Source organism: Lepisosteus oculatus, chromosome 11 (assembly GCF_040954835.1).
Source record: "Lepisosteus oculatus isolate fLepOcu1 chromosome 11, fLepOcu1.hap2, whole genome shotgun sequence".
Taxonomy (NCBI): domain Eukaryota; kingdom Metazoa; phylum Chordata; class Actinopteri; order Semionotiformes; family Lepisosteidae; genus Lepisosteus; species Lepisosteus oculatus.
Window position 1 is genome coordinate 36,639,593 of NC_090706.1, and position 27,801 is coordinate 36,667,393.

At 38.0% G+C, this 27,801-nt stretch overlaps 1 protein-coding gene across 3 annotated transcripts in view; it reads left to right on the forward strand.

Moving 5' to 3' along the window:
- The window catches only part of ctnna1 (catenin (cadherin-associated protein), alpha 1), a 104,263-nt gene that overhangs the window by 23,320 nt on the left and 53,142 nt on the right, over positions 1–27,801 (forward strand). For all 3 annotated transcript variants that reach the window (XM_006631921.3, XM_015349865.2, XM_015349864.2), the window contains one exon: positions 31–234. In XM_006631921.3, the coding sequence (XP_006631984.1) occupies positions 31–234 (204 nt within the window). The remainder of the gene's footprint in view (positions 1–30; positions 235–27,801) is intronic.

Here is a 27,801-nt window from a genome sequence, read left to right on the forward strand (position 1 = left end):
CCTCTTTTTTTCCCCTTCTGTCTCTCCTAGAAACAAATCATTGTGGACCCTGTGAACTTCAGTGAGGAGCGGTTCAGGCCTTCCCTGGAAGAGAGGCTGGAGAGCATCATTAGTGGTGCGGCGCTAATGGCCGATTCGTCCTGCACACGTGATGACCGAAGGGAGCGCATTGTGGCAGAGTGTAATTCGGTGCGACAGGCCTTGCAGGATCTGCTCTCGGAGTACATGGGCAATGTAGGTCCTTTTCTGTGTTTTTCTCTTCTTCCCAGTCTTCTTTCCCCGCTCTGAGACTTTTATTTTATAGCCACCTGCTGTTTGAGATGCAGAGATCTTGGAGGGGGTCTTATGCCCTGTTCCAATGCAAGTTGTAGTCATTATTTTCCATGCCGGAGCTCCTCTCTTTTAAAGATCACTCTGTTCCTTCTTGCCTTCATTTAAAGTATGTTTTTTCTGTAGAGAGAGCTGCTAGTCCCTGTGGTGTATCATTGTAAGTGCATCTCTATTTAAAGAATACCTATTTATAATGCAGTTGTGGAACTAGAATATAAATGTGCCTCATAAAGGGTTTTTTAAAAGGTGTTTTTTTATCTCAGTTGCTTGAAAAGGAAACTGTTTTTACCACCATCAGCAAACAAGTATGAGGCTTTTTCAACAGGTTTTTACCGATTTACATTTCTAATGTCTGTAAAAAAATACAAAACATTTTTGAAGAGTTTTATATATGTTTCTCAGATTTCTGCAATGATTATTTTTTCTGCTCAGGCTTTCCACTAGGTGCACTATTTATTATTTTAGGTCTTACTTTTGAAGACCACATTTATTACATGTTTATAGTTATGGTTTTTAACTTTTTGAAAAAAAGTCCTGTACATCTAACTCTGTAACAATACAAAAGTTTAAAAGTCACAGAAAACTAGATCATGCAGATGCTTTGATCTTTATGCCATGTTATTTTTCTAGCCTAGCTACCATGGTGAAGTCTTATCCAGATATCTCATGCAGGTGAGAGATTTTGTAAGAACTGCCTTGCTCCAGTAAACTGAGGAGCTTCATCAAGGTTCAGTAGTACAAATCACCTCGGCCCTTTTGTAAACAACGATGACATTTATTGATAAATAAGATTGCTTTTCTGAAATCTGATACAGCATAACAGATGGAGCACATTTACCCACCTAATTAAAATGCAATAACCAGGCCCCATGAACCCTTATTTGTGTGATTTTAGATACCATACTGGGATGGAGTGTTAAAGGCTAATGTGGCACTAACTTTGTCCTGAATTAACTCAATTATAGCAGAAATATCTTGCCTGTTCTTTAGAACGTGGTTTTGTTCTTCTGCTTTTTAAATGACACCGAAAATCATACAGTAATTTGATTGTCAGTTAACTTTTACTTAGGCATAGTGAATGGTTTTGTGTGGATGTGTTTCTAGGCTTAAATCTTAAGCATTGCGTCTACCTGCCAGGTGAGGAAATCAAGACTTCACAAAAGTCCAGTAGGCAGTTGCTTTTTTCTCCTTAGGTTGTTTTAATATTGTGACATTAGCTAAAGCAGTGCTATCTGTTTGAAGCCTTTATCCTTCCCCCTTCAACAGGCTTGGTGCCCAAAAACATCAGACTGAGTCAGATGTAGTGTTGGTGTAGAGTTGGAGTTGACAATTCAAAGGGGAGACACTGTGCTTAAGGTTATATTATTGGTTTTACAACTTGTCAGAAAAAGGATTTTCTGAAGCAGTATGATTTTGAAAACCTTGCATCAGTGTCAAATTGGTGGTGACATATATTGATCATGTTGCTGCTTCAAGCATGTTAAGCTCTGTTTTGGAGGTCTTACCTAGTACTCCTCAGAAGGATCCCCTTAACCCTGACCCAGTTGGAAAACTAATTGGATAAACCTGGAACTAATGTGTTTATTTTTTAGTACCCGTGTATTTTAGCAGCACTTTTTTCTGGTATTCATAGCTCGGGTGCTTTGTGTGGATTTAATCTGATGTGCCAACTGAGAAGGGCAGAGAAATTTTATTTTGGCGATTCTATTTCTTGACACGCTGAACAGAAATATAGTGGACAAATTTAGATCGGCAAATTTAATGCATGGAAAATCTATAGACATGAAATACTTCTAAAACTTAAATACTTCTTAAAAGAGATAAAGCCAATAAATTGGGCATCTTATTTTAAATTCTGTATTGAGCCACTTTAATTTTAATTGCACACTTATTTTACTTTTGTATTTATATATGTAATGTTTGTAATCAGTGTATGCATCTTTAAGGTACTTTCTTAAACGCAGGCTACACAGGTAACATCTTGTAATTTTATGGCCATGCTCTCACTTTTTTTACATTTTCTAGGCTGTTCTTATATGTAGGTGATAACTGAAAGAAAAGCATTCACACTGTCTGAGGCTTGCATTTAGTGAAGTTCAATGAAGAAGCTCTAAAGAACATCTGGGCATTTTCCGGCATGGAGTGGCCTTGCTTTCCTAAGTGCTCTGAAATGTAAAAGCTTTGAAATTGTTGGATTGGCTTTAGTGTACTGATGAGGAAAAAAAAATAACGGTTCAGGCAAAAGTGCAGCTCATTTTAGCAAAGTGTTGGGGAATTATGTTCATTGCACTTATGAACTGCAGTGAAAGATTCCACACCGCCTACAGAAACATTTCAGTTGTACCCTCTCCCCCCCCCTCTTCCTCCCCTAAAGATATAGAAAGCCACTGAATGTTTCCTGCAATAATATCTGAAACGTTGCAAATACACTTTTTATCTATCAATAAAAATCAAGCTTTGCTTTCCTGCCAGTTGATTGCTTTTAAAAAGCTACACCGAAAAGTCTAATTTAGTGAGCCTGTAGACATAACTTATTCCTCCCCCCCATCTTGTATTTTTCCTTGTATAGCTACATTTGCAGAATGCAACAGTGTGGCTCAGATACACAAGTCAAAATCTGGACGGAGAACAAAAGATGAAAGATGTTCTTTCAAGGTTGCAATTGTAATAACCATCCAGACCCCAAGGTCCATGCATATTAAAAAACTGCCATTACCTTTTTTTTCTGAATTTATCCCTTTTTTCTACATGTTAACTAGACCAGGGGTAACCACCCTTGGTCCCCGTGTGCTAAGGTTTCTATGGGGTTGCATTCCAACCCTGCTCTTATCAAGCTATATCAGCTTATTGCTGGCTTAATTGGATCAATTTAATAGCTTCTCCTAAAGCTCTTCAGGTGCTGCTGTTCAAAGAGACCTAGAAACCCTTTAGACACAACAGCACTCCGAGGACTGAACGGTCCTGCTATAGACAACATGATTTTCATAAAAGCATAGTTCACTCAATATTCACATCAAGCAAAACCTGTAGACACTAAACATAAATATCCTGTTTCAGACATTGTCACTGAGTACAGTGTATAAACCAGGGATGTCACTTGCTGTGGTGGGCCAAATTTGATTTAAATATTTCAAGCAGGCCGTACATACTATAAATTATATAAGTACTATGCACAACCATTACATCGTTTTTTAGTGTTTGGTGTTTTTGATTACTTTGGAATGACATTCCTGCAATAATCCACCCTTTTCTTTGCTAGAACCCCATTTTGCAAAATGTTCTCATTGACCTCTGAGTATGGTATGTCTTTTAAGATGTTTGGCTATGTAAATCACCATTCAGTTGAAAAAGTCAGAATAGTTTGACAGCTGATGTAAATGTGTATCTGTTGCTTAGCTGCAGTGCTGAAACAAGTCAAATGTACTATGGAATTAGTTATGTACATCAGTTGCAATATTTTTGTGAGACTAATAAGCTTAACACTCAATGCGTATGATAAGTGAAAAGCAGTTCCACTTATTTTATTTTTTTAACTCCACAAAAGGTATGATAGGAACGTTGACAAACTCAAAATGACACGCTCTGTTTGTTATCCGTGATGTATAAACAGCAGTAATTGCATTTCTACAGCCATCGTGCTTTGGTAACTGCTGCCTGTTCCATACAGGTTGGATGTCAGCTGAGTACTTTGTTTAAATGCTTCTCCTCTTCCCTTTAAGTACACAATGTTATTTCTTCTAACAGAATTACAAGGCCTTAATATATTTAAAAACATCCTGAGATTGTAACAGAAAACCACTAGGTACAGTTCCCAGGAGCCCAGTGGCGGTTTGTTTGCTGACATTGCTCCAAAATTTAGTGTTATAAGCCTTGCGGTTTGTTTGGTTTCCCCACCATTTTGTGCAGAGTCATTCCCCCGTCAAACCAGATCTGTGATGTCAAATGGAGTTGCTGTGATGAGGTAAAGGCAGAGAACCACAGGGAGCACTGCATATGGGACTGTTGCAGTGACATCATCAAAGACCCCAGTCTGGTGTTGTAGGCTATGCAGGCTCAGATGGGGCACAAAGTGAATCGTGATCGAGGCTCTGGCTGCACCTTGACCAAGGGCTGAACAAATGAGCTCTCCTAATGTAGACATTCTGGCTTCTAGAGGCAGATTCTGACGGAATAAAAACATTACATATGTGCAGTGTTTCTATCACTTACTAATAAGTCCCTTCGCATTTTTGCCCTCATTTCTGAGATGTCTTGTCTAGAATTCCATTCACGTGTAAGAGAAGTGGCCTATGCATTTCCTTTGCCGGTTAATACTGTAGTTCTAATCCAGTCTCCCCGGCATCTGAGTTAATGCTTTTTCTTGTAATTGTAATGTGCAATTGCATCATGCAATTTTGATTTTGGTGTGTAACAGGATGCCATGATTTTTTACTGAATTTAGTGTATGTGTTTTAACGGCCTTGCCATTTTTTGATTATTTATAGCTACGAAATAAGATGTCCCAAGAGCGGGAGCAGTGCTCCTTTACCTTTGTTCACCTTTGTAAATTCTGATTGCTGTTTCCAGTTTGACCGCTGTCTTCTGAAAAACTAACAATCTCTCTGGCTTTCATAGCTTTAATTGTTAAAATGCTGGAGAAGTACATTCATGGATGGTTACGTATTTCCTGCAGAATAAATTTCTATAATGAGGCGACTTCGAAGTTCGAGAATCTCTGTACAGGAAAGAAATTCCATGTCAACCACGCTAGTTTACAGGGAAATGTGTGAGGCACAGGCACTGACTGATGCAACATCTAACTGCTGTCTGAAGATTTTTGACTCCAGCATAGTTGGATGGAACTGCAGAATCATCTTGATTTACTAATATGAATTAAGTTAGTACTGCAGGGGCCACCTACCAGGGCACAATCATAGTACAGCATTCAGTATAATATTTAAGTTGTACAGAAATGTAGGCCTACAGTTTTGTAGCCATGTCCGTTGTCATAGTAAGACAGTTTCTGGGAACCATGGCTGCTCGGCTAAAGTTTGCTTATTATGTATAATTCCTGACTGTAAATGTTTTTGGGCTGTTTGAAAAGCTTAGCCTTGTTTAGATAATTGACCCACTTTTAATGTTGCACACAAATGTTTATGCAATTTTTAATTATAATTGAAGTAATTTGGATATTTCCATCCTTTTTTCCCCTCTCGATTTGCCGTACATGTCTGTTAAACATAGATATCTGTTCGCTGTGATGATGTAGAACTGACATGACAAGATGCTGGCTGCCAAGCCAGTCATTGGCTTCAGTACAGATTAAGTCTCTTGAGTGTACCTGATACTTGTGTGGTACACAGTGTGTAGTCTGGTGATAGGCTTTACTTCAGGATCTTCCTGAAGTCTGCCACAAGAGATGTCAATCCTGCTGACAATAAATGCCCCTTTGATGAAGACATGGCCCATTATTGATGTGACACTTGTCATCTGCCAGTGCGGCGATGGGCTTTGACGCACATCGAGCTTTGGCAGGCACTGGCTTCTGCCCCAGCCTGCACTCGTAGAGAAAAACGTCACAGAAAAGGTGGAATCTGATTATCTGCTTGTTTTGACGCTGTTTTGTCCCTTACTTAAAGGATGTGTGAATCTGATACTTTTATCAGTGGTTGACACTTGCTTCTAAGCGATTTCATTATGATCCTTAAATTGTAGTAAATTATCTCTGCATGAAGGTTTCCTCATTGAAGGTCCAGCATTCATGAGACAAAGGGCACATTACCTAATAGTACATAAAGAGTTTTGCTGCAGCTGAGGCATTCTGTGATGAATGGACCCTTAAACCTTTCTGTTGTGTTCCCCCCAGATTGTGAGTGTGGGACGGTCCAGTTACCTATAATGGAACAGGTGACTTTTTAATGACAAGGCACAGTGCAGTGGATGTCTGCTCTGCTTCATTTAATGTGGTAGCTTTTATAAGATAGTCAAAAGAGAGAGAACTTCCCAAAATTGTGGAATTGAGTTGTAATTGAATTTGAAGTGCAGCGTGTAGTACAGACAGAATTGTACTGTTATTAGCAATGTATTAATTGCATTGAATTTGAATGTCATAGTGGTTACATTAAATTATCACTTGGGATTTTTATTGCTTAAGAAATGAGGAGAAAATTCTAATACCTTTATGAAAATGTGAGTTCCTTTGATATTAATAGGATTCTGCATCTTTATAATGTTAAAGTTTTATTGGACCCATTCTCAAATATATTTATATGTTAATGAAACGAAGACTAGCTGGATAGCTTCGCAGTGTAGATGAGCTCAGTGTAGCAGGAGTAAACCTCAGGACTGTACAGGATTGTCATTGATACATTTTTATCTCTCCAAGATGGCTTCTCCTGCAATTTGTGTGTAACCTGTGGCAGGATAGGACATCTCTCACTTTGTATATTAAGTTCATTTATGTGAAGATGGTGGTTAACTGAAGTAATGTTTCCGTGTAATATCAAGGCACTGACTTCTAGGTGGCTTGAATGCACTGCCTTTAGGTTTCTTGAGGACAGAACTTGTGTAACATTTATACAGACCACCGGTTTTTATGGAACATGCTGTGCTTTTATTTTCACTGTGATTTGAGATCCCTTTAAGGGTGGAAATTCCCTTTAACTAGTGTTCTATCATTTTATCATCATATTCCCATGAGACTGAAAGGAGTGGATGAGCAACAAACCATCTTTTGAGCATTTTTAGTTAAATGCTCATTGTTACATGAAGCAGTTCTTCACTGAAATGTACTGCACATAATTTAAAGGAAAACCTCCCCCTTAAAATAGGAGAGAGGGATTTTTAAGCTTGGCTGATGATGAGGCAAGTTTAAAATTGCTCAAAACTGTAGAGCGGTTATACATCTAAGCAAGGATAGTGTTGAAATTTGTTCCTTCAGATCAAATAAACTGTGTATGATGAAGTCTCTTTGAGATGGAGGGACTGTTGATTGCTTGTGATTACTTTTCACTAAAGCTTTAACTCTGGTGGTTTTGTGCTAATGCCCCAAAAGACCCTTGCTTACTATAGTAGCGCCTCTTTAAAAAGGCACTGGAAATGTAATGTACAAAAATCAATTGTTTTCAATGATTCATTCTGCGTGACTTAGGAAGCAATTATTCATGCCCTTCTGCTTCTGAGGTTGTCAGCCATCTTTAGAGCTACCAAATACTATATTATTGCTGTGCATGTCCTATGACGTGAATGACGTGTGCCATTCTTTTCAATATTTGTAACTGTAACGTGGAAAGAACTGTTGAATGCAATTATGGTTGTTTAAAAATAAGAAGCCAGATTTCTACATAGTATTCTTCGATATACAGAGTGGTGAAAAAGTACACCCCACGAAAAGGCATTTTTCTCACAATATTTCATATATGGATATTTGATCTTCATTTCAACAGTATTGATGGATAAAGGTGATCTAATTAAACAAATAAATTATTTTCAATCATTTATTCAACAAAAAAGTCAGAAAGCAATTGTCTGCTGGGGAAAAATAAGTATACCACCTAGTTTCAATTGCTGGTGTTGTCCCCTTTTGGCAGAAATCACTTCTTGTAGGTGTTTCTTGTTAGTGTGTATCAGTCTCCTACATCGACTTGGAGAACTTTTTGCCCACTCCTCCTTACAGAACTCCTTCAAGTCCCCCCACAGCATTTCTATGGGGTTAAGATCTGGGCTTTGACTTTGCCATTCCAGAACCCTCCATTTCTTCTTTTTGAGCCATTCTTTTGTGGAGTTGCTTGAGTGTTTTGGGTCATTGTCTTGTTGCAAGGTCCACTTAGGGTTCAGTTTTAGCTTTTTGGCAGATGACCTCACATTCTCCTCAAGTACTCTCTGGTACAATGTGGAATTCATGGTTGACTCTGATGGCAAGCTGGCCAGACCCTGAGGCAGAAAACAGCCCCAAACCATAATGCTTATACCACTGTGCTTTACAGTTGGTATGAGGTTCTTTTGGTCAAAGGCAGTTTTTGGTTTTCGCCAAACATGATGTCTGGCATTGTGGCCAAGCAGCAAACCTTTGTGTCTATTGGGTTGTTGACTCATGCACTTTGGCATTGACTAAGGCAAGACTTGTCTGTAACTCCCTTGATGTTATCGTGGGGTTCTTCTTTCAGTCAGCTCTTGGGCTGAATTTGGTGGGACGACCTGGCCTGGATAGGTAACCAGTGGTTGGAAATTTTCTCCATTTGTAGATCTTTCGGACAGTGGAGTCATTTACTACAAATTGCTTGGAAATGGCTTTAAAACCCTTCCCAGACTCATAGGTTCAAGAATCTTTCTTCTGAGGGGCCGAGAGAGCTCTTTTGATCTTGCCATGATATAGCCACACACCTCAATTGCTAGAACTAAGCCAGACCACAGGTTTGTGATGTTTATATAAGGCAATGCCTTCCAAGCTACTTTCTAATGATGTTCTAATCATTTGCATCTGTTTTGGTGCACCTGATTCTAATTTAAAGCATTTGATGCAATGATAAAGATAGGGGTGTACTAACCGTTTCCGAACACAGAAATTGCATTTCTGTTGATTTAAGTAGTACAAATGAGAGCAAAATGTTATTTTAAAATTGGATTACCTTTATCAGTATTGTTGAAATGACGATCAAATATCCTTTTATCCAAAATGTAAAAAGAGACCAAGCTTTTCTTGGGGTGTACTTATTTTCACACCACTGTACATAGTATGGCTTTTCTTCAGAAGCTTCAGTTTGTCTGAAGCACTTTCATATTTTATCAGGTGTTCCTTTCTTCCTTTGGTGAACCAGGGTGCTGGGTTTGTTTTGTACAAATAGTCTTCATACAACCTAAGTGATGTTGACATCAGGGCTTTGAGGAGGGACCTTTCCTTGGATTGAAAGAATTTCATAAATAGGTTTTATGTTCATTATTCTAGCCAACTTAGTGTTAACTTGTTTTAAAATGAATCTTGAACCTATAAGTGTTTCACTGCTGGGGTAAATATACTATCACTTTTCAATTATTTCCGAACATCATGGGAAAACGGACACCAAACTGCAGTTGCAATGTAAAAAAGGTATTTATATTTACAGTGAGGGAAAGTGAAAGCCACAGAACAGAATCTTTGGCTTTAAACTACAATGCATTAATCCCCTTACTATAAATTAAGCAGCTAAGCTACTTAGCATTCCAAAAAGTTATCTCCAAACTCTTCTGAAACTCAAAGCTGTCCAAATAAGCTTCACACTTTATAACTGAGTAATACAGGTCCCTCAGTCGATTGAATTGGACAGATTCTCTATTTCCTTCTCTTTCTCTGCTGTGCATATAACTGAGGCTCTGCTCTCTTCCTCAAGCTATGGGTGTTGGCTGACACTGGAAGTCTCTTGTTGGTTTTTAAAGTTTACCCAACCAGTTTTCCTTCGGTTGATCAGGTGCCGCAGGATGACAGGTTGTTCCCTGACACAAGACAACAACCTCCTGTCTTCTCTGCACCTATTGGCTTTTACATCACGCAGAAATTATTCTATTGCTGTTTTCTGTTGCTTTTTGAATTTTATTTTAAATTAATCCCAGTGGATGTGTATTAAGTAGAACAGTACTAGTATTTTAGTTTTCTACACGTGTAGAAAACGTGCTTTGTTTCTGAGCCTATTTAAAGCTTAAAGCTTGTTATAATAGTAGAGATCACTGGTGAAGACTAACTTGATGCTCACATAGTGTAAGGTACCCCTGAATTATCATGTTTGCACAGCAAGACATTGTTTTTAGTAGGGTAACTATACTTAGTGTAGGTGTTGGTTACTGACCGATGCTAGTGTTTCTTTTTACTTTTTAACGTTAGAAATCTTTAGAGAAAAGAAGCATTTCAGTTGAGACTGAGAAACAAATATTAAACCCAGGCTGTTCCATTTTCTGTTTATATTCAGGTTTTCCCTTTCACTGCCCCATAGTGTTGTTGGCTTAGGGCTTGAGTGATTCAAAGTGGGTAGCTACTGAGGATTTGCCAGGTGCCTTTGCTAGCTGCTGCCATCTAGGTGACAAGCATTTTAGCTCTGTTTGGTTTGAACTGGTGAAGGTGATCATCCTTACAATATTTGGGTCTTCCCAATTGCAGGAGCAGTCACTTCAAGCTTTTTAAATGCGTGCTTCAGTTTTAGTATCTTCTGTATCTTCTGGCTTTTATACAATTTTATATTTGTAAATGTACTCTGTTCTTGCTCATTTAGTCATGTTTGCTGCAAAGCTTTAAACTTTGATCAGTTTGCAGCACTCACTGTTGTAATGGTTTACTTTAAGCACAAAGCAATGCTTTGATTTGATTTTCCTCAAGCTAGTTTTTGGGTGTAAATCTTTTTTTATCTGATAAAGTAGATTCTGAATGAGCCTCATAAAACAGGTACTTTAAGTGCTTGTAGGTGTGCGCTTTCAGCATGCAGTCTGGAGCTGGAGAGGTTTTTCATCATGTGTGACAAATGCATTAAATGTAATGTTCCTCTGATCACAGGCTGAGATTCGAGCAAGAAGCCAACATGATGGTAAGCAAAACGACATGCGACATGGAAGCCTATCTTCCAGTGCTTTGACTGGTATTTACAGGGGGAGAAGAAAATAATGGGAACGCCTATAGAAAAAGGAGTTCTATTCCAAAGTAACCAAATCACAGGTAAAAAGGTTTCTACAGGTTTCATATTAATTCCAATATGACCGCTGTTTTAAAGTTCCTAAGGCAACATGAGAACTAGCAGATTTTTAAAGAGGTCAAACGCTTGGTGTCCGAATTGCAGGTGCCAGTCACAGAAAAATCGAAATATAATGCTCTAAAGGGAGCGATCAAAAATCACGATGGCATATGCCAAACAAGAGAAAACGGCATCAGGGCAGAGCCACAGTGATCGCACGTCGAAGCTCACCTTGTAACCAAGGCCAGTGTGCAGCAATGTGTAACCTGCTGTAATAAGCAAACCTGGTCTTCTGAGCAGTAGAAGAAAGAAATATGGTCTTATGAGTCATCTTTTACTGTTTTTCCTACATCTGAATGGGTTTGTCTTCGGCGAGAGCCAAACAACCTTCACACTGCCTGTTTCTAGCTGTTAAACATGATGGTGGTATGGGCTACCATTTCATTGGAGTCATTGGGTCTGATTATTAGTCTGCATGGTAGAATTATGGCCAAGGAATACTAGGGCTTTTTAGGCAACCCGTATTGTAAGTTCATAATACCCCATACACACTGCTAAATCAATTCAAGAGTGGTTTTATATACAGCAGAATGAAGTGCAGTAACTTCCATAGTCTCCCCAATCACCAGATCTTAATATCATTGAACGTTTGTGGGAAGTACTGGAATGTAGGAATACATTTCCACGTCCTTCATCTCTAAAATAACTGAGTCTTTGCTTCTTGAAGAATACCTAGAAGTACTTCTAGGGATACCTGGATGTACCTGGATGGGAGACCTCCTAGGAAAAACTAAGGTTGCTGCTGGAAGAGGTGTTAGTGGGGCCAGCAGGGGGGCACTCATCCTGCAGTCCATGTGGGTCCTAATGCCCCAGTACAGTGACGGAGACACTATACTGAAAATAGGCACTGTCCTTTGGATGAGACGTAAAACCGAGGTCCTGACTCTCTGTGGTCATTAAAAATCCCAGGGCGTTTCTCGAAAAGAGTAGGGGTGTAACCCTGGCGTCCTGGCCAAATTTCCCATTGGCCCTTACCAATCATGGCTTCCTAATAATCCCCATCTATGAATTGGATTCATTACTCTGCTCTCCTCCCTACTGATAGCTGATGTGTGGTGAGCGTTCTGGCGCACTATGGCTGCCGTTGCATCATCCAGGTGGGGCTGCACACTGGTGGTGGTGGTGGAGGGGAGTCCCCATTACCTGTAAAGCGCTTTGAGTGGAGTGTCCAGAATAGCGCTATATAAGTGTAAGCTATTATTATTATTATTATGATTGGAAATGGGTCAAAACCTGTATAACGCGATCTAAGAAGGATTGAAGCTATTCTGAAGACAAAAGATGGCCCATCTCCTTATTAGTTAATATTCATATTGCTTTATTGCTGTATCTGCATATAAAATGCTTCTCCGTTATACTTTTAAATGTGGGCGGTCATATGAAAGTATCTTGTAGTATAGCACGTTTCCCAACTATGTGCTACTCTAAGCACTCTTGCATGGGTATGTGTATGTAACAGTATTTTACTGTTGCACTGTTTAGTTCTTGAGGTTTTGATGGTCTTTAAGGAAATTCATATAAAAGAAAAACACAAGTATTGTATTATATTAGTTTGATCTTGCCCTATATTTCTTTATACAGAAATCTCATAATACTTTAATTTTTTTAGTTTTGTTTTTAGTTTGTTTAGGTAAAGGTTTCAGACCTATGGTTATATTTCCTTATTCAGTGGTAAGTGCTTTGTCCAAAGCTTGCTATTTGTAGAATGTAAGTTCTGCTACAGCGATGACCCAAGGTATTGCTCTCCCTATTACTAGTAATGATAGGGTGACTCAGTTTTTGTCGTTGAGATAAAAAGCAAAAAAAAGGAACTTTCAGTGACTTGAGTTTAGTTTTAGTAATTTAAGGACTAAATTTTGCCCTAGTTCAAACTGAAATAAGATTAAGCATAGGAATTAGAAGGGATTCTTTGTCTAGTATGAATCGTACGGTTTCGTTTTTTGTGGAAGCCTGTAGTCTAGTATCACAAAGGCATGCTTTTCTGAAGATTTACGAGCAGAATGTTTATTTAGCGGTTTTTAATCTAGTAACTGAACTATAAAATAAGAAACTTTTTTTTCCCCTCAGGTTTTGTACAGGGTCAGGTCAAATCTGAATTAGGCCTAATAGGTACAGTGAGGGTTAAATTGGGTTTTGCTCTACCACAGCCATGGTAATCAATCTCTGACCAGGCGTCTTGGTTCACAGTGGCAGAGATTAATCTAAATGAGAGGTTGGGTGGGGGTGTAGCTTAGAGCTGGAAGAGTAGCATACCATACATTACAGTTACACGCCTGCCTCCACATGGAGAAAAATACTGACTGGTTCAGGAAGGCACATTCTTCACTTTGGGTTACCAGGCTTTGCTTAGAAGAATTATCTTCCTGGTCTCTTTTCAATATATATTCATTCAGGCAAACGTGAAGTGGACAGTTCCCAAAATTAGCGTCACCCCTCATTTATCTCCAATTCTGTTGGGCTATGTGTTCTGGAATACATGTATACTAATAAAATAAAATGCTTCTGCAGTATTTATGGGGAAAAAAATGAACTCCATAATTCCGCATGCATTTTTGTCAGGTTCGTCCATTTCAAATTCTGTAGCAAGTAAACAAAAATGCGCTGGAACTCCACCACTTCCAAGTGGATCCAGCTGTTTCTTCCCCTCCTGCCATGCACTGCTCATCCATTCTGCCTGTATGGTGCGTTTGTGTTGACGGCTAGAGAGATCACTGACTGTCGGCCGGGATCGGCTTTACAAATCTTTGCTGACAGCCACAGTATGACAGACAAAAGAGTGCCCAAAGTGCTAATCTTTCAGATATCCCTGTCTTACATGTCTGTCACACTGTAGAATGCATCTTATACACTTATTGAATTGATAGTGGAATTTTGCTATCTGATCTCTTCCATGCTACTTCACCTTTGACCTACATGTCACCTGTGAGGCTTCAATTTTTTAACTAATAGCATCTCTGAGATGCAACTGCATGGTAACTACTCCACAAAGTTATTTGCCTTTAACAGGACTGCAAGTTATTTTTCCTTATGTACAGCCTTATTCATAATCACTGTTAAAGTGAATAATATTTGAATTTTTAGTTCCTGCTATTCCTGACTTCTGGTTATTTAAGGACAGTTTTGGGTTGTTCTAAGTTTATGATGAGTCTGTGTTGAGTGTTTTAATCTGTGATCATATACTGCCGTTTTTTATTTGGAGTCTAAAGTTCATTTTTTTCTAATTTTTAGTAGTTATTCGATATTCTGGTGAGTATTTGTTGTGGCTGTAACATGGGGAGGTGTTCGGAGGAAAACAGGATTTGCAGTCCACTCTCTATCCTTGAATGAAAATGTCTAATTTCATTTAAATGCATAATTAAAATAAATTACAACACAAAATGCACCGTAGAAGAGATTTAATGTCCCTGAGGCTTTTAAAACTATTTGCATAAGCCTCTATAAAACACATGCACGTCACTTACAAGCTGTCAGACAGCTTTCCCTGACTGGGTCCTTGATCTCTTGCTGTGGAGATCCTGCCTTTTTGATTGACTTTGCTGGCAGGAGGATGAGATACGGTTTTGTGCTCAAGCTTAATTATCTGGGCAAACTAATGTTCTCTTGGCAGCAGAAAGGTGACTAATGCGCTAGCTAACCTTTGCAGTATCTGTGCTTTCTTCTTCAGTGTTTACCTTTTTCTCTTAAAATCTGAGGTCATTAGTCATCTTCTGCAAGTGTAAAATGTAAAAGGCAGTTTTAAGTAATGTTTAACATTCCCTATATCATAAACATGACATTAGACCCAAGCAAAAAATACATTGTTCCGAATGACCTACTGACAAGCTCCGTGGAAACTGAGGTGTAAAGAAAGGTCTGCCTTAACATAAATGCGTTAATGTCCAACTACTGAACACCTAAGGATTGTAGCCTTGTCTGCAGTTAATCGTGCGTTTTATGTAATTGGGCTTCTTTTTTGAGGTCAGTTACAAGATGTACAGTATTTTGCATTGTAGGCATCCAGTAACTGTATGTGTGTAGAGGAGAGTCTGAAGTTGAGCTGTCTTCTACCATGGGTTAATGGGGTCACACTTATAAAGATTCAGTGTTTACATTGATTACAATGGCATTCATTACATCATAATGTCGATGGAGGAATCAGAGCATTCATGACAGTTCTGTATTGCGTATGAGTACATCAGAGATGCAAAACAGTTGGTATAGGTTGATTGTTCAGGATATCAGTTTGTTTATGCTAAGCAAGGACCTTCGATTTCTGAAGTTAAGGTGACATCGGTTGAAGTGATCTCTAGAAATAAGTTCCTGTAATCCCCTGGGAAAGACTGCATCAGGCTAGTGTAAAAACAGTTGAATTATGGTTCCTGCCCATCTTAAAAATGCAGCTGATGAACATTATAGTTGACTATTTCAGTTGGTGATCAAGTTTTTTCTAGTGAGTTGTGCAAGAGGAAAAATTGTGATTTGCTAAGATGCGTCCATATTTAAGATGTATAATCTGCCTCTCACCCACCAAAAATCTTTAAAAGCAAAACTACAGATTAAGATCTAAAATGATTTAAGTTAATCCAATATTAGTTTTAAACTCCCCCCCCCCCCCACTCTTCCCTTTTTTAACTTTGTACATTATTTCTACATGGCAAGATCTGATTGCTAATTATGATTTCTAATTGGTCTGTGTGTTTTAAGCCTTTATCTTGACTTGTAAGTAATGAGTCAGTCAGTCACTTTTTGTGCCGATTAGGTTTCACATCAGATGTTAAACTGTGCTCCAGCGCACTTGCATTATTGCTTAATAGCAAGAGCTGGTAGATTTTCTGCCAGTGTTTGAACACCTCTTATATGTGCTCTCGTGTTCTAATGTAAAATGTCCGAGTGACATTGAGTGTGGCATTTTAAAGAAAAAATTAGCTAGAGCGGTAACATATGCATTAACCTTAGCCTTAAACTCACCTAAATTTAACTACTATCCTGTTTTAGTCCTGATTTTCATTTGGGGTGGGGGGGTCTGTTTTGAAATGATCAAGAAAAGCAGCCCTCTACCATATTGCTAGAAGTGATTGTGTAAAGTTACAGTACTTTGACAGGTTACATTGAAAGCTGACACCACCCAGAGGAGCTTGTGTGGTTTTCTCAAATATAGGATGTTAAAACTATTTATCATTGCCTTCTGGTATGTTCCACAAAACACGGTATTCAAAGTTTCATAGCGGCTGATTTGACTTTTCTGTGATTGGTTTGCATGTGATCAGATTTTCATAGAACTTCGTCAGCCTTTTCATGTCTCATGAAAAGGTTGCAGCTCTAAGCTCCAACCAGGAGCGAATGAAGTGTAGGTAGACACTAATTATATGCCAGCAGCCATATCACTCTGCAACTCACAACTGGCTAAGCAGGTGTGAGCCTGGTCAGTACCTGGTTGGGAGACACCTGGGAAAAACTAAGGTTGCTGCTGGAAGAGGTGTAAGTGGGGCCAGCAGGGGGCGCTCAACCTGTGGTCCACGTGGGTCCTAATGCCCCAGTATTGCGACGGGGACACTATACGGTAAACAGGCGCCGTCCTTTGGATGAGACGTAAAGCCGAGGTCCTGACTCTCTGTGGTCTTTAAAAATCCCGGGGCGTTTCTCAAAGAGTAGGGGTGTAACCCTGGCGTCCTGGCCAAATTTCCCATTGGCCCTTACCAATCATGGCCTCCTAATAATCCACAGCTATAAATTGGCTTCATTACTCTGCTCTCTTCCTCACTGTGGTGAGCGTTCTGGCGCACTATGGCTGCTGTCGCATCATCCAGGTGGGGCTGCACACTGGTGGTGGTGGAGGGGAGTCCCCATTACCTGTAAAGCGCTTTGAGTGGAGTGTCCAGAAAAGCGCTATAAGTGTAAGCAATTATTTTTATTATTATTAATTGTAAAGTTTCTTTTCACTATCATTAGAAATCTTTTTTTATTGTAGTTGGTATATTTGCTGTGTTCAGTCATTTTGTAGTATATTGTTTGGGATCAGCTCTAAATGTAACTCATGTTTCACATAGTGTGGTATTTCCTCAGTGAGCACATTTTCAGTTTAAGTGTGACTTTTCAAGTCAACTGTGCTTGTGTGCTGAAACAAAGGTCTTGGTTTATTGTATGTGACTCATAGCATGTTGACATCACCTACCTGACACAAAAACACATCACACAAGTAGGATGCTGAAAAGCCCAGAGTGAGATATGAAGTGTTTTGTGACACAGAATGTATGATGAAAGATTACTGAGTCTGCCATTGATTGGCGATATGAAAGCTACTTCATATTCGTTTGCGGAGTAATTGACTTTTTTCAGACCATGACGGATCAGTTATTGCCAGCTTTCAGAGCAAATGTCACCTCAGGTCCCAAGATATGAATTGAATTGATTTTTCCTTTGTTTTTCTCTTTAGCTTGTTTGCTTTCCAAATGATCCCTGACACACTGCACTGTCGATATTGTTATAAGTATTGTGCTTGGTAACTTCCTAAAGCAATTTAAAAAATAATTAAATGGTAATAAATCATAAACAAAAAGTTTTAAACTGCCAATTCTGTGGTTTAGGCTACATTTTTTACATGCATGTATATGAAGTGATTTCATTTTGGTGTACCTTTTAGAAAGCACATATATGTAATTTATGTAATATGTAATCAATTTAAGCCTTGAACCATCTGCCTCAAGACTTTCGTTGCTTCAACTTATTCTCTGTTGTGTAGATGTAAGAAATTGATCTGATGGAAAGTTTTTTAGTGACAAGGAAAGTATGCTCAAAACGCGTCTTTGAACATCATAACAAACTTGTGTTTTATGAAAGCATGCAAATGTATTGGGAGCGAATCACATGAGGTGAATTCAAGTCCATTTCCAAACTCATTATGCAGGTAGCCTAATTCTTAGAGCCTAACTGACTCCTGAGTGTGTTTGCTGTTATAACAATAACAAAAATGTCTTGAGGATTGGCAGTTTGATGTTTCAGCCCTAATGAAAGTGCTAGGTCTTAAATATGAGCAGCAATGGATCTATTTTGCAGACTGTAGAAAATCATTTACAACAATTTTATTTCTAAAATGGCTAAATGCATTTTATTTGTTCAGCTAGGATTTCTTAAAGCATTTAAGAATCTTCCCTTCTTTGTGAAACAGAAGGGATACCTACACTTTCAGTCTTGAAGATACTTTATTCTATACTTTGTACTTTTGAATATCAGTATAAACATACTGATTTAAAAGCTAAGTTACTATTAGAAGCAGCAGAACAGCATCTCCTAGAAGTGAGAAGACAACCCTAGTTTTTTTTTTCCTTCTTTAGTTACCTGCTTGCAATGTAACAGGTAATTAACTTTAAAGCAATAAAGTATTCACCATGTTCTGTGGTAGGTGAATCTGTTTCTGCCCTGTAGTTCTGTCTACTTTCCACTGTATTTTTGTCTTGGATCTCCACATACAGTACGTGTCTTTTAAGTAAGCAATGGCCTGCCCCACTGTTGGTAATTGTGGTAATTTTCTGGATAATTCACTCCTTCCTCACTTTAAAACTAGTTTATTTAGTAATCGAATGTTTTATAAGCAATCAAAATCTTGAATTTTTGGGCACACCCCTACTTCACTATTTGGCTGTTTTTGACCAGCAGTTCAGTTCACCGGCATTAAGATTCTGGTTTAATTTCTCATCAAACGTCTCAGTAAATTAAGTGATATTTCCTTAATAATGTAGCCGTTTCCATTAGTATTTCCTACACTCAAAACATAACTAATTCACGGATAAGCAGTACTGTAATTCTTTATACTTAACATCTTTGATCAGTAACCAAATTGCATTGCATTTCTCCATTATATTTTTGATGCTAAAAGTGACTAGGTGAGAGGCTTCTGTGATTTTAATCACAGAAATAGGTGTGTTTTGTTTAGATGTAATGATCTATTCATAATCGGTGCACAGGCACTAGGCAGCAGCCTACATTCATATGTGTGGCAGATGTACGATTTGGCCATGTCCCCGACCTTGCCAAAAGGAAATTACTGTGTACTGCAGCAGAGGGGAATTCATGAAGTATTTAGTTTTTATCAAATCATTTGCAAAGCTAACAAAAAATGCAACAGAAGCAGCTCACACAAAAGCAGTTCTTTAGTTTAACCCTTACACTAAAGCTTTGGCCTGTATGTCCACTTTCATTGAAACCCATCTAAGCAGTTTTTAAACTACTATTCATCGATTTTTTCCCGTGCTCTAATTCAAAAGTAAATCTTGTACTTAAAATTCTTACCATCATGAGACTTGTAATATGTCATTTTTTAATCAACTCCTATGGTGCACTCACGTGAATTATATAGAAACACAAAGTGAAAAGTATGGGACATAACCATTTGTCATATGTATTTCAAGCATCTTCCTTGACTTCCTTCTTCCGAACAATGCCCTGGTAAATTACATTGTTCTCCTCCTAAAATGCCTTGTAATTACATTTAATGAATATCAAGAGGAAGGGAATAAATTGTCTACAAACAGATAAACAAGGTCGGGAGAAGATTAATTGCTGCAGAGTCCAGAAAACAAATTTCAATTAGTTTAAATGGTCTACAAATGGCACTACATGCTGTCAAAAAAATGCCAGTTGTCCTGAATTGAGCTGATCTGTTGTATGGCTTATAGTCGTTTTTTTTAGTGTAGCTCCTCCTCCACTCAAGAAAATGAGCTCGTTTTCAGCTTTGTAAAGAAATGTCCTGCTAAATGTGCCGTTACTAAAATCTTGAGTGATCTGATTAATTTGCTTTTATAGATTGGTGCTTTTTTCTGTGTACAGCAGAGGTGCACTTTACTGTTTGCAAACCAGTGGTGCGTTGATTTCTGTTGGAAAGTTAAAACTACGATTAATCTTCATGACTGGAAATGCAATAGGGGATTTCTAATGTTTCACCTTTTTTAGTGTGTAGTTTGTTTCTTGTCCTAAAGCTTCAAGCATTTAAAATTCAAGATCTCACTAGAGAATACTAGATTCTTCAATCGCACAAAAAAGAGAAGCGTTGATTTCTTGGAAGTACTCTATTGAAGCTGAATGTGGTATCAAACCAAATACATGTATATTCGTGTGCAAAGTAACTGCTGGGTAGCTTTGTTTATTCTGTGATTTTATTGCTGCCTTTGTACTTTTCCTTGATTTTGTTTTTTCTCGGCTCATTTCCATGTGCACTCAGAGGTGTGTAATTTTATTTTGAGGCAGTAACAGTTCACTATTAGGATTAAGACCCTATAGGGCAAAGTTTAGTTTTTCCTACTCTGTTATTGGATTATTTTTCATGTGAACTGGAAAATATATTAGCAGCATTATAAAGGGAAAAGGAACAAAACAGAAGTACAATTAATATTCTGTTTTTTTCCCCAAGAACTTGCAGTCCATTACCTCCGACAATGTATGTAGCAGGTGCAAAATGAAATTTTATTGTGGCTGCCAGCATTCTGGCTTAACTCTGCCTAGAGCCAAAAACAATCACAAATCCAACCCATTTGTCAGCTTTGGTTAATACTATTACATTTGTAAAAATCTATCCTGAACTGCACATAAACAGACTATTGAAACTGCAAAGTGTATCCTTTATTTAACAAAAATTGAAAGACTCATCTGTAATTATCAAGAATCCAAGGTTCTCACTAACCAGTCATTGATTTATAACCTTCATTGAAAATTCTCAAGTATCTAAGGGGTGGAAGCATTGAGGGTTTGATCTGATCTTAAAGAAATTGTATTAATAATAAGAATGAAAAGGTAGCTAAAATGTATAGAGTATGTTGGATGGATGCTCAGTTAATTTGCTGAGGTTGTCTGAATTTGTCAATGGGAGATTAAATTGTCAGTTCCAGCTGTGCTCATGGTTGCTTCCTTGACCTTTTCTGGGATGTGGATGAATGAGTGTAATAAAAGCAAAATCCCATTGGTTGAATTTCTACATATAAAATAAAGTACTAATCATGTTTTATTGTGGAGCTTTCTGAGGAGGAGGACTAATCAAAGCCACATGAAGTGAATATGACGAGTGTGCCGAGTACTAACAGTGTAGTTTTTTTACTTTTGTTTTAGTCTACAGTTGAAAATGGTGTCAGATCTTAAACGGCTGTTCAGAGAACCACTGGGAGCAATGTCCCTGGCTGATGACCTCTTAAATTCTCACAGCTCTTTCAAGAAAGAGGAGGTTCTTTTGTTTGGATTAATCAAGATACTTGTAGAGTGGTTTTGTACTTAACTGTTGCAGTTAGAACTGTGGTCTTCAGATTCCGAGGTCAGCTCAACAATGCAATACAATGCATACATGTAATGCAATACAAACTGAAGCCCTGCTAGCTCAGTCTGCACTTAAAGCTGGTAAAATAGAAGTTAATTAAATATGGGCACAAAAGCAAATGATATTTATACTCATAGATGAAGTCAAAATGAGCATTTATACATGTTGACTGAAGGCTTTTTACAGTGAACATCAAAAAGAACGAACCAATTGTAACTGCAACAAAGTCAGCTATCAGGAAAACTAGTTGAGGCATGTGATCTGACATTTTATTGATTAGACACCATTAAATGCATATAATGCTTAATGTTGGTCTTCAGCTGGAGCTCTCTTTTGAAGGTCCCAAGCTGGTAGCTTGTAGGGCTACTGTTAGAAGACATACAAGCTGTACATCTGCTAACATGCTTTGATTGGCGAGTTATGTGACTTCTAATATTCTTGATTGTGGTTAGATAGAGTTGCATTCTGGTTTTTAAGCAGCAACTTCCAGCTGAAGAGACCATATAATGCCTTAGGTCTGATTCTGTGGGACTCCTGTGAGTTATAAACTCCCCTTGGTGTAAGGAGTAATTTTTTGTCTTGACTTTGTGATCATGAATTTGGAAAATAATCCCCAGAAAAGGCTTCAGATGATTCACACTGAGATTGCTGTAGGTTTCATACTTAATTCCCTTGTCCTAGCCTCTCAGTAAAAGTCATCCTGACTTGTAATTTTGCACAGAAAAAGCATTATCTATTGTTGAAAGATTAGTATTAGAATAATCATAAAAAATTAAAATAGTGGTTTTAAGGACACAAACTTGTGGTAAAGGTCAGGAAGATTCCTTGAAAGTGGATAGTGTTCCAAGCTGCATTTCAAAATTGAGAGCGCTGCTCAGATCAGACCTTGAAGAGAGCTGCAGTACTGCAGCTGGTTTCGAATCTCATACATAAACATGATTTCCTGTCTTGAATTTTCTTTTGCCACTTGTCAGCCTCTGAATACTGAATTTGGTAAAGTTGAAAGCACAGTCACCTTTTCCCTGTAACGTAATTTCTTATCTGTTTCATATTCATATCGTTCAGCCTCCTTGTTAGATTGTCACACTAATAAACAGTAGGGGTGGGAGGAGGGACATTGTTTTTGTAGTGTAAACCTTAAGATGTTCTCAGTATCACATTCAATTAAATTCAAAGCTTAAGATTCTTGTTAACCGAACACCTGAGCAGCAGCCCTAACAGTACACTGTCTTGCAAGATGAGTCATATTGCCAACTTCAGCGTGACCAATTTTGTTTGCCATAAAATGACTGGTAACCACTGATAGAGATGAGCTGTAAACAAGGCTGGCAAGTTCAATGGTTGTGCTCAGCCTGTTCTGTCAAGGGCTTTATTACCCATTTAATGCAGTTGGCTCTGTGGGATTTAGTAAATGGCATATACTGTAAAATTTTACTGGGCTTTCCTTTTTTCCTGATTGTTTTCAGATTAAGAGGTGGGGCTAGCTTTCCCCCTCCCTGGTGATCTGAAGACCTGGTGTCCAGCTGAACAGCAGTGTGAGCTGTTGCAGATGTTTAACATAGGAAATGTCATATGGTTTTGTTAGCAGTCAGCTTTAAGAGACCAAAGCAAGGTACATTTTTAGAAGGCCAAGAGTAGATTATAATGGCACTTTCTTCCAAAATCAGTTTTAGCGGTAGATAACAGACTTCTGCATTGAATACCAAAAAGTCATCCAGATTTAAATTATGCCTATGTAATTATAAATTTGTAGTATTGTCATGAAAGAGAGAAGGAAAGCATGGGTATTTATCCAGTGAAACTAGTAGTTTTTAATCAAATCAAGACGGAAATGCAAAAAGTATCGATGTTTTGACCAGTAATTTCGATAAACCATATTAATAGTTACATGGTTATGGATTGTATGGTGTTATACTTAGCGCTTTAAATGTCAGTAACTGAGAATTTGAATAGATTTTAAAATGCATCATTTAAAATACAGCCCATGAAAACTCATCTTGATATGCTTTGCCACATGTTTAAATAAACCTGAGGAAGGCGGCTTTTTTTACTTTAGTACAAAATCGTGGATGTCTTATGTATCACATCTCTTCGGGTTATGGCTCATAGAATTTGATGTATAGCTTTCCACATGAGTGGGCCTGCTGGTAAATCTCTGAGGGATAGAAATTCAGTTGGTGGGGGGTCTTTAAACAATAAACATCAGCGTGTTTCAGTGTGATCTCATACTGCTGTCTAGCAGCTGGTAATTTCCTGAAGCAGTCCCCTGAAACATATTAGGTTTGATGTGGGCCATAATTTTAATATGTGGAATCCTTGTTTAATTCGGTTACACTGCGCAAAATGGCATGGAGGTGTAACAGGAGCCCTCTGAGAGAAGTTTTCCCTTAAGTTTTGCGTTACTGAAATAATTGATTACAGTGGAGGCAGGTGACTGGTGGGGTGTGGTGCGGTCGTATCGAAAGGCTAATTTGGTACACAACCCTGACAAATGAAAAAAAAAGAAAACTGCCACTGCAGTAATAAAGTGAAAAGAGATGCATGGAATGAAAAATATTTTTCGAAGTCTCCTGACACAAAAAAAGGACAGTTTAGTTGGTTATTTATACCAAAGGATTAGTGACAAGGCTGTCTCAAAGGTAACGTATGTTGTTCAATGAGACTTTTACATGCTTAATAAATCAACCTCATGATCTTTTTACCTTTCTTGCAGAGAAGATTGATATTTATATTTTTGTCTTGGGGGAGAAAAAAGGAGGACTCTAACTTTGCTTGGTGATTTTAAACAAGAGCAGATGCTGCAGTCACTTTTAAAAAAATTGGTATTCAAGTCTATGTGGCAAAAGGAGCATCTGTTCATTGAGTGCTTGCAGTGTCATTTTGCTTTAGTACGGCTGTAACATAGGCATGTGAATTTGCAATGGCAAAAACCACTGGGAATTAATGTAACTGTAGGTAATGCAAGCAGTCTGCTTTGGAATATTTTTATATTTTTAATGCGATATCTAGTGGCACCACAGAGATTAGGTTATCTGTTTCTCTTATGGTAGTTTCCATTCTTGCATTTGCATAGTGGCTTGTTCAGTGCATATTTCTGGCAGCAACATGTCAGTTCTATAGAGAATATAGGAATCACATTAATAAGCCTGTATCTCAAGGATGCTGTAATTTCACATTCTTATGCTCCAGGTCAACACCATGTAAAGGTTAAAGGAAAGGTTTGGGTGGGGGGGGGGTTTCAGAATAAATTGAACTTTCCTGTCTCACCTTATGTTGAAATCATGATTTCCATCTGCAGTTTGACTTGCCTTTACTTGACAGAATAAAGACAAATGTTGCACAGTAGTTATTCACTGCTCTGTAGGATCTGGAGGACTTGAGGTGACATTGAAACAGATTGCTTTGTGAAGATGGATGAATGCTGGCTGAACTTGGCTTAGTTGCACTTTCACAGCTCAGTACAGTGACTAGTAACTAAATGATGGACAACAGCTTTTCTTTTGTTAGTAATGTTGCTTTTGGAGACAACTTCAGACACTTTCCTGTGTGACGTCGTATCTTGGAATACAATGTTTTACAATTGATATCGTTATCAGCTGGTACATAGTTGGAGGGGAAGAACAGTGGAAACCATGCCTTTAATGAATGTTAAGCTGTTTTCCACTTTAATGTTTCAGTGTTTGTTGTACTACCATAATCCTACATGTAGTTTTGTTTTACAGTGGCGTGTCCCAATTAAAATTGCGATTAGCACTTGTTGCATCTTTGCTAAAGAGCAATATAGAAAAACATTCAATCCATTCTGAGTATAGAATGTTTATCCATAATTATACCAATTGTGATAATTCCACGATCCATGCATCTGTTCTGTTGAAAGGAGTAGTCAAACATACTCACTCGGCTAGCAAAAAATGCACATCTCAACCCATAGTAGTGGATTAGTAATCGGCAACAACTCTGAACTTCGAGACATAATGATGGTGCTGGCCTTTTTGTATTTAGCAGGCCGTTGTTTCCACAAAAGGAATCATGTGATGCATACAAAACAATCCCTGAAAATGCAGAATCCGATTGAAGAATTTCTAAGTAAACTTTGGACCAGTCTTATTAGGAAAGGAGTGAGGGAAGCCATCTTTGATGCTATAGTACATATGCAAAATTGTGCCTGGTCTTTAAAAAATAAATTGCTTCAGGTAAAAAAAAAAAGAGAATAGCCCCTTCTTAGACTCAACAATGATGGGTAAAGCCATTTAGAGTTGAGATGAATTAGGCCCCTTTTAACTATGCATCTTTAATTATGCCAATGATTTGGCAGATCCCTTGATGCATCTTATCTCAGTAGCAAATCAGTATGCTAATTTAGATGTTCCCTAGTTTGGATTTTGTGCTCATTTAAGTCAGTAGTCAAACTGCTTCAGCCATTAAAGACCTTGGTCTGAGCTAGCTCAATAAAAGGTTTCCTACATGGTGCTCATTCAAAATAAAAATTTAAATATCTACAATTTCGACGCTGAAGACAAAAAGTGGTTGAGATGTAAGATGAAAAGTTCATTTGACCCCCCCTACTCTTAATTACAATGGATTGCACTAATCTCCATTTTTGTGTTCATTTAATGCATCTTGTTAAATAATCCAAAGAAGAATTATGCCTGTACTAACTGTAATAGCTGACCTGAGTCCCACTTTAGTTAACATAGGATGCAAGAGATGGAAGAAATGGAAGTTTATTAGAATATATGAAAGGCAATTTAAAAGTTGAGATGGGCCTTTCTTTAGGTCTGACCCTGTGTATTGCTGAAATACTCTTAAAAATTAAGTATTTTCTCAATTGGAGAGAATTGGCCCTAAAAATATTTTCCTTTCAACATGAAATGTATAAAGTGCTACATATCTAAATGTTTATATTTGTGATTAGAAGTGTACAACTTCCACAGCAAGTTCATAAAAGACAATCAAATGAGACATCTGCATACCGTTTAAAAAGTTTTAAAAAGTGTTTTAAAACTGAAGAAATAGTAAAGTTGTGCTCTGGTAAGGTTAAGTAAATATAAATATAGAAGAGGTGATAGGATTATTAGATTAACATTAAAACATTACTTTACAGTAAGAGTACAAAGTTTTTTTTTTAAATTTCAGTAGACAGAAACTTGTCATAAAAGTAAACAATCTATAGGACTTACTGCAGGTGCCAGTATCCTGAAGATTTTTTTTATGGCTGGATGAGGTCCTTGGATCAATTAACTACTAAAAATGGTCACCTCATTTGTAACCATTATGTTCTTAGAGCATTTAATTAACTTAGCCACTTAACTCTCCTGCATACCTGGAGCATTTAGAAAGTTGAAAATTAATGTCCTTTACAGTAAATTGCAGTCAACAATGAAGCTGTCTTCTGCACCTGACTGCACATCAACTTAAGTATATGAGGTAAAAGCCATTTACACTTAAAGCCCGTAAATACTATGCGTGTTATGTACTGAGGGTGTATTTAGCTAAAGGTGCTTGTTCCTTAAAAGTTAAATTTAGTAAAGATGTCTGACGTATTGTTCTGAAAATAAATGTATGCTTAAGGATGCCTTTCTCATGCTGTCTAAACTTTCAGTGCATTGTCTGTATCTTATGTCATTAGTCATGAATATCCAACTTAAATTCATATCCCTAATTGGAACCAAATGCATTTTTTTTCAGTGCCTTTCAGTGTATTATGAAAAGTCAGAAATGAGCTGACGTTCAGTCTTGTCCAATATGTAATTGATGTTAAGTGCAACTGTTTTCTTACACTGAGCTGGTTGATATCAACTAATGGTTAATTTTTCATAAACATTGGGCTTGATTGCTAATTTCTGGAACTCCAGCAAAGTATATAGGTGTTTTTTTAATACATGGACATAAACCTTATACCATTACTGCTGCATCACAACCAGTCCTTTAGGCTTTTAAGACTAACAAATTGCAAAACACCACCTGCTCAAACTAGACTTGTTGAATCTAAGCCGCATTTAGTCCTGGGATGGCTGTAGTAATTATAAGCCCAACCACAAAGCTTGATATACAGTCAAGGACCTCCACACTGCCTTCCTCCCTGTCTGGTACAAATATGAATTGCTCTGGTTTGAGCACACCAATAGAATTCCAGTCCCAGCCTAGGCTATAAATTACTGTTTGCAGCCAGGCAGGAACGCATGGAACAAATGAGGCCGTCCGCAGGTTTTCTCAACAGCCTCCAAGGTTCAAGGACTTGGACGCTGGTGCATGCTTCAAGTATTCATTATGGGCTCCCAATAAATCTAGAAAATGCTTACTAGGAAGGACGTATCGATCTAGATTCTCATCAGCAAATACCCTACTAATGTATTTACTGCCAAACACATTTAAGCCCTTACATTAATCGGAATTCCCGAGTTACCTTAGTAAGAGGGAAGAGATTGTAATGTTTAAGAAGAATCTTTAGTCATGGAATCTGCA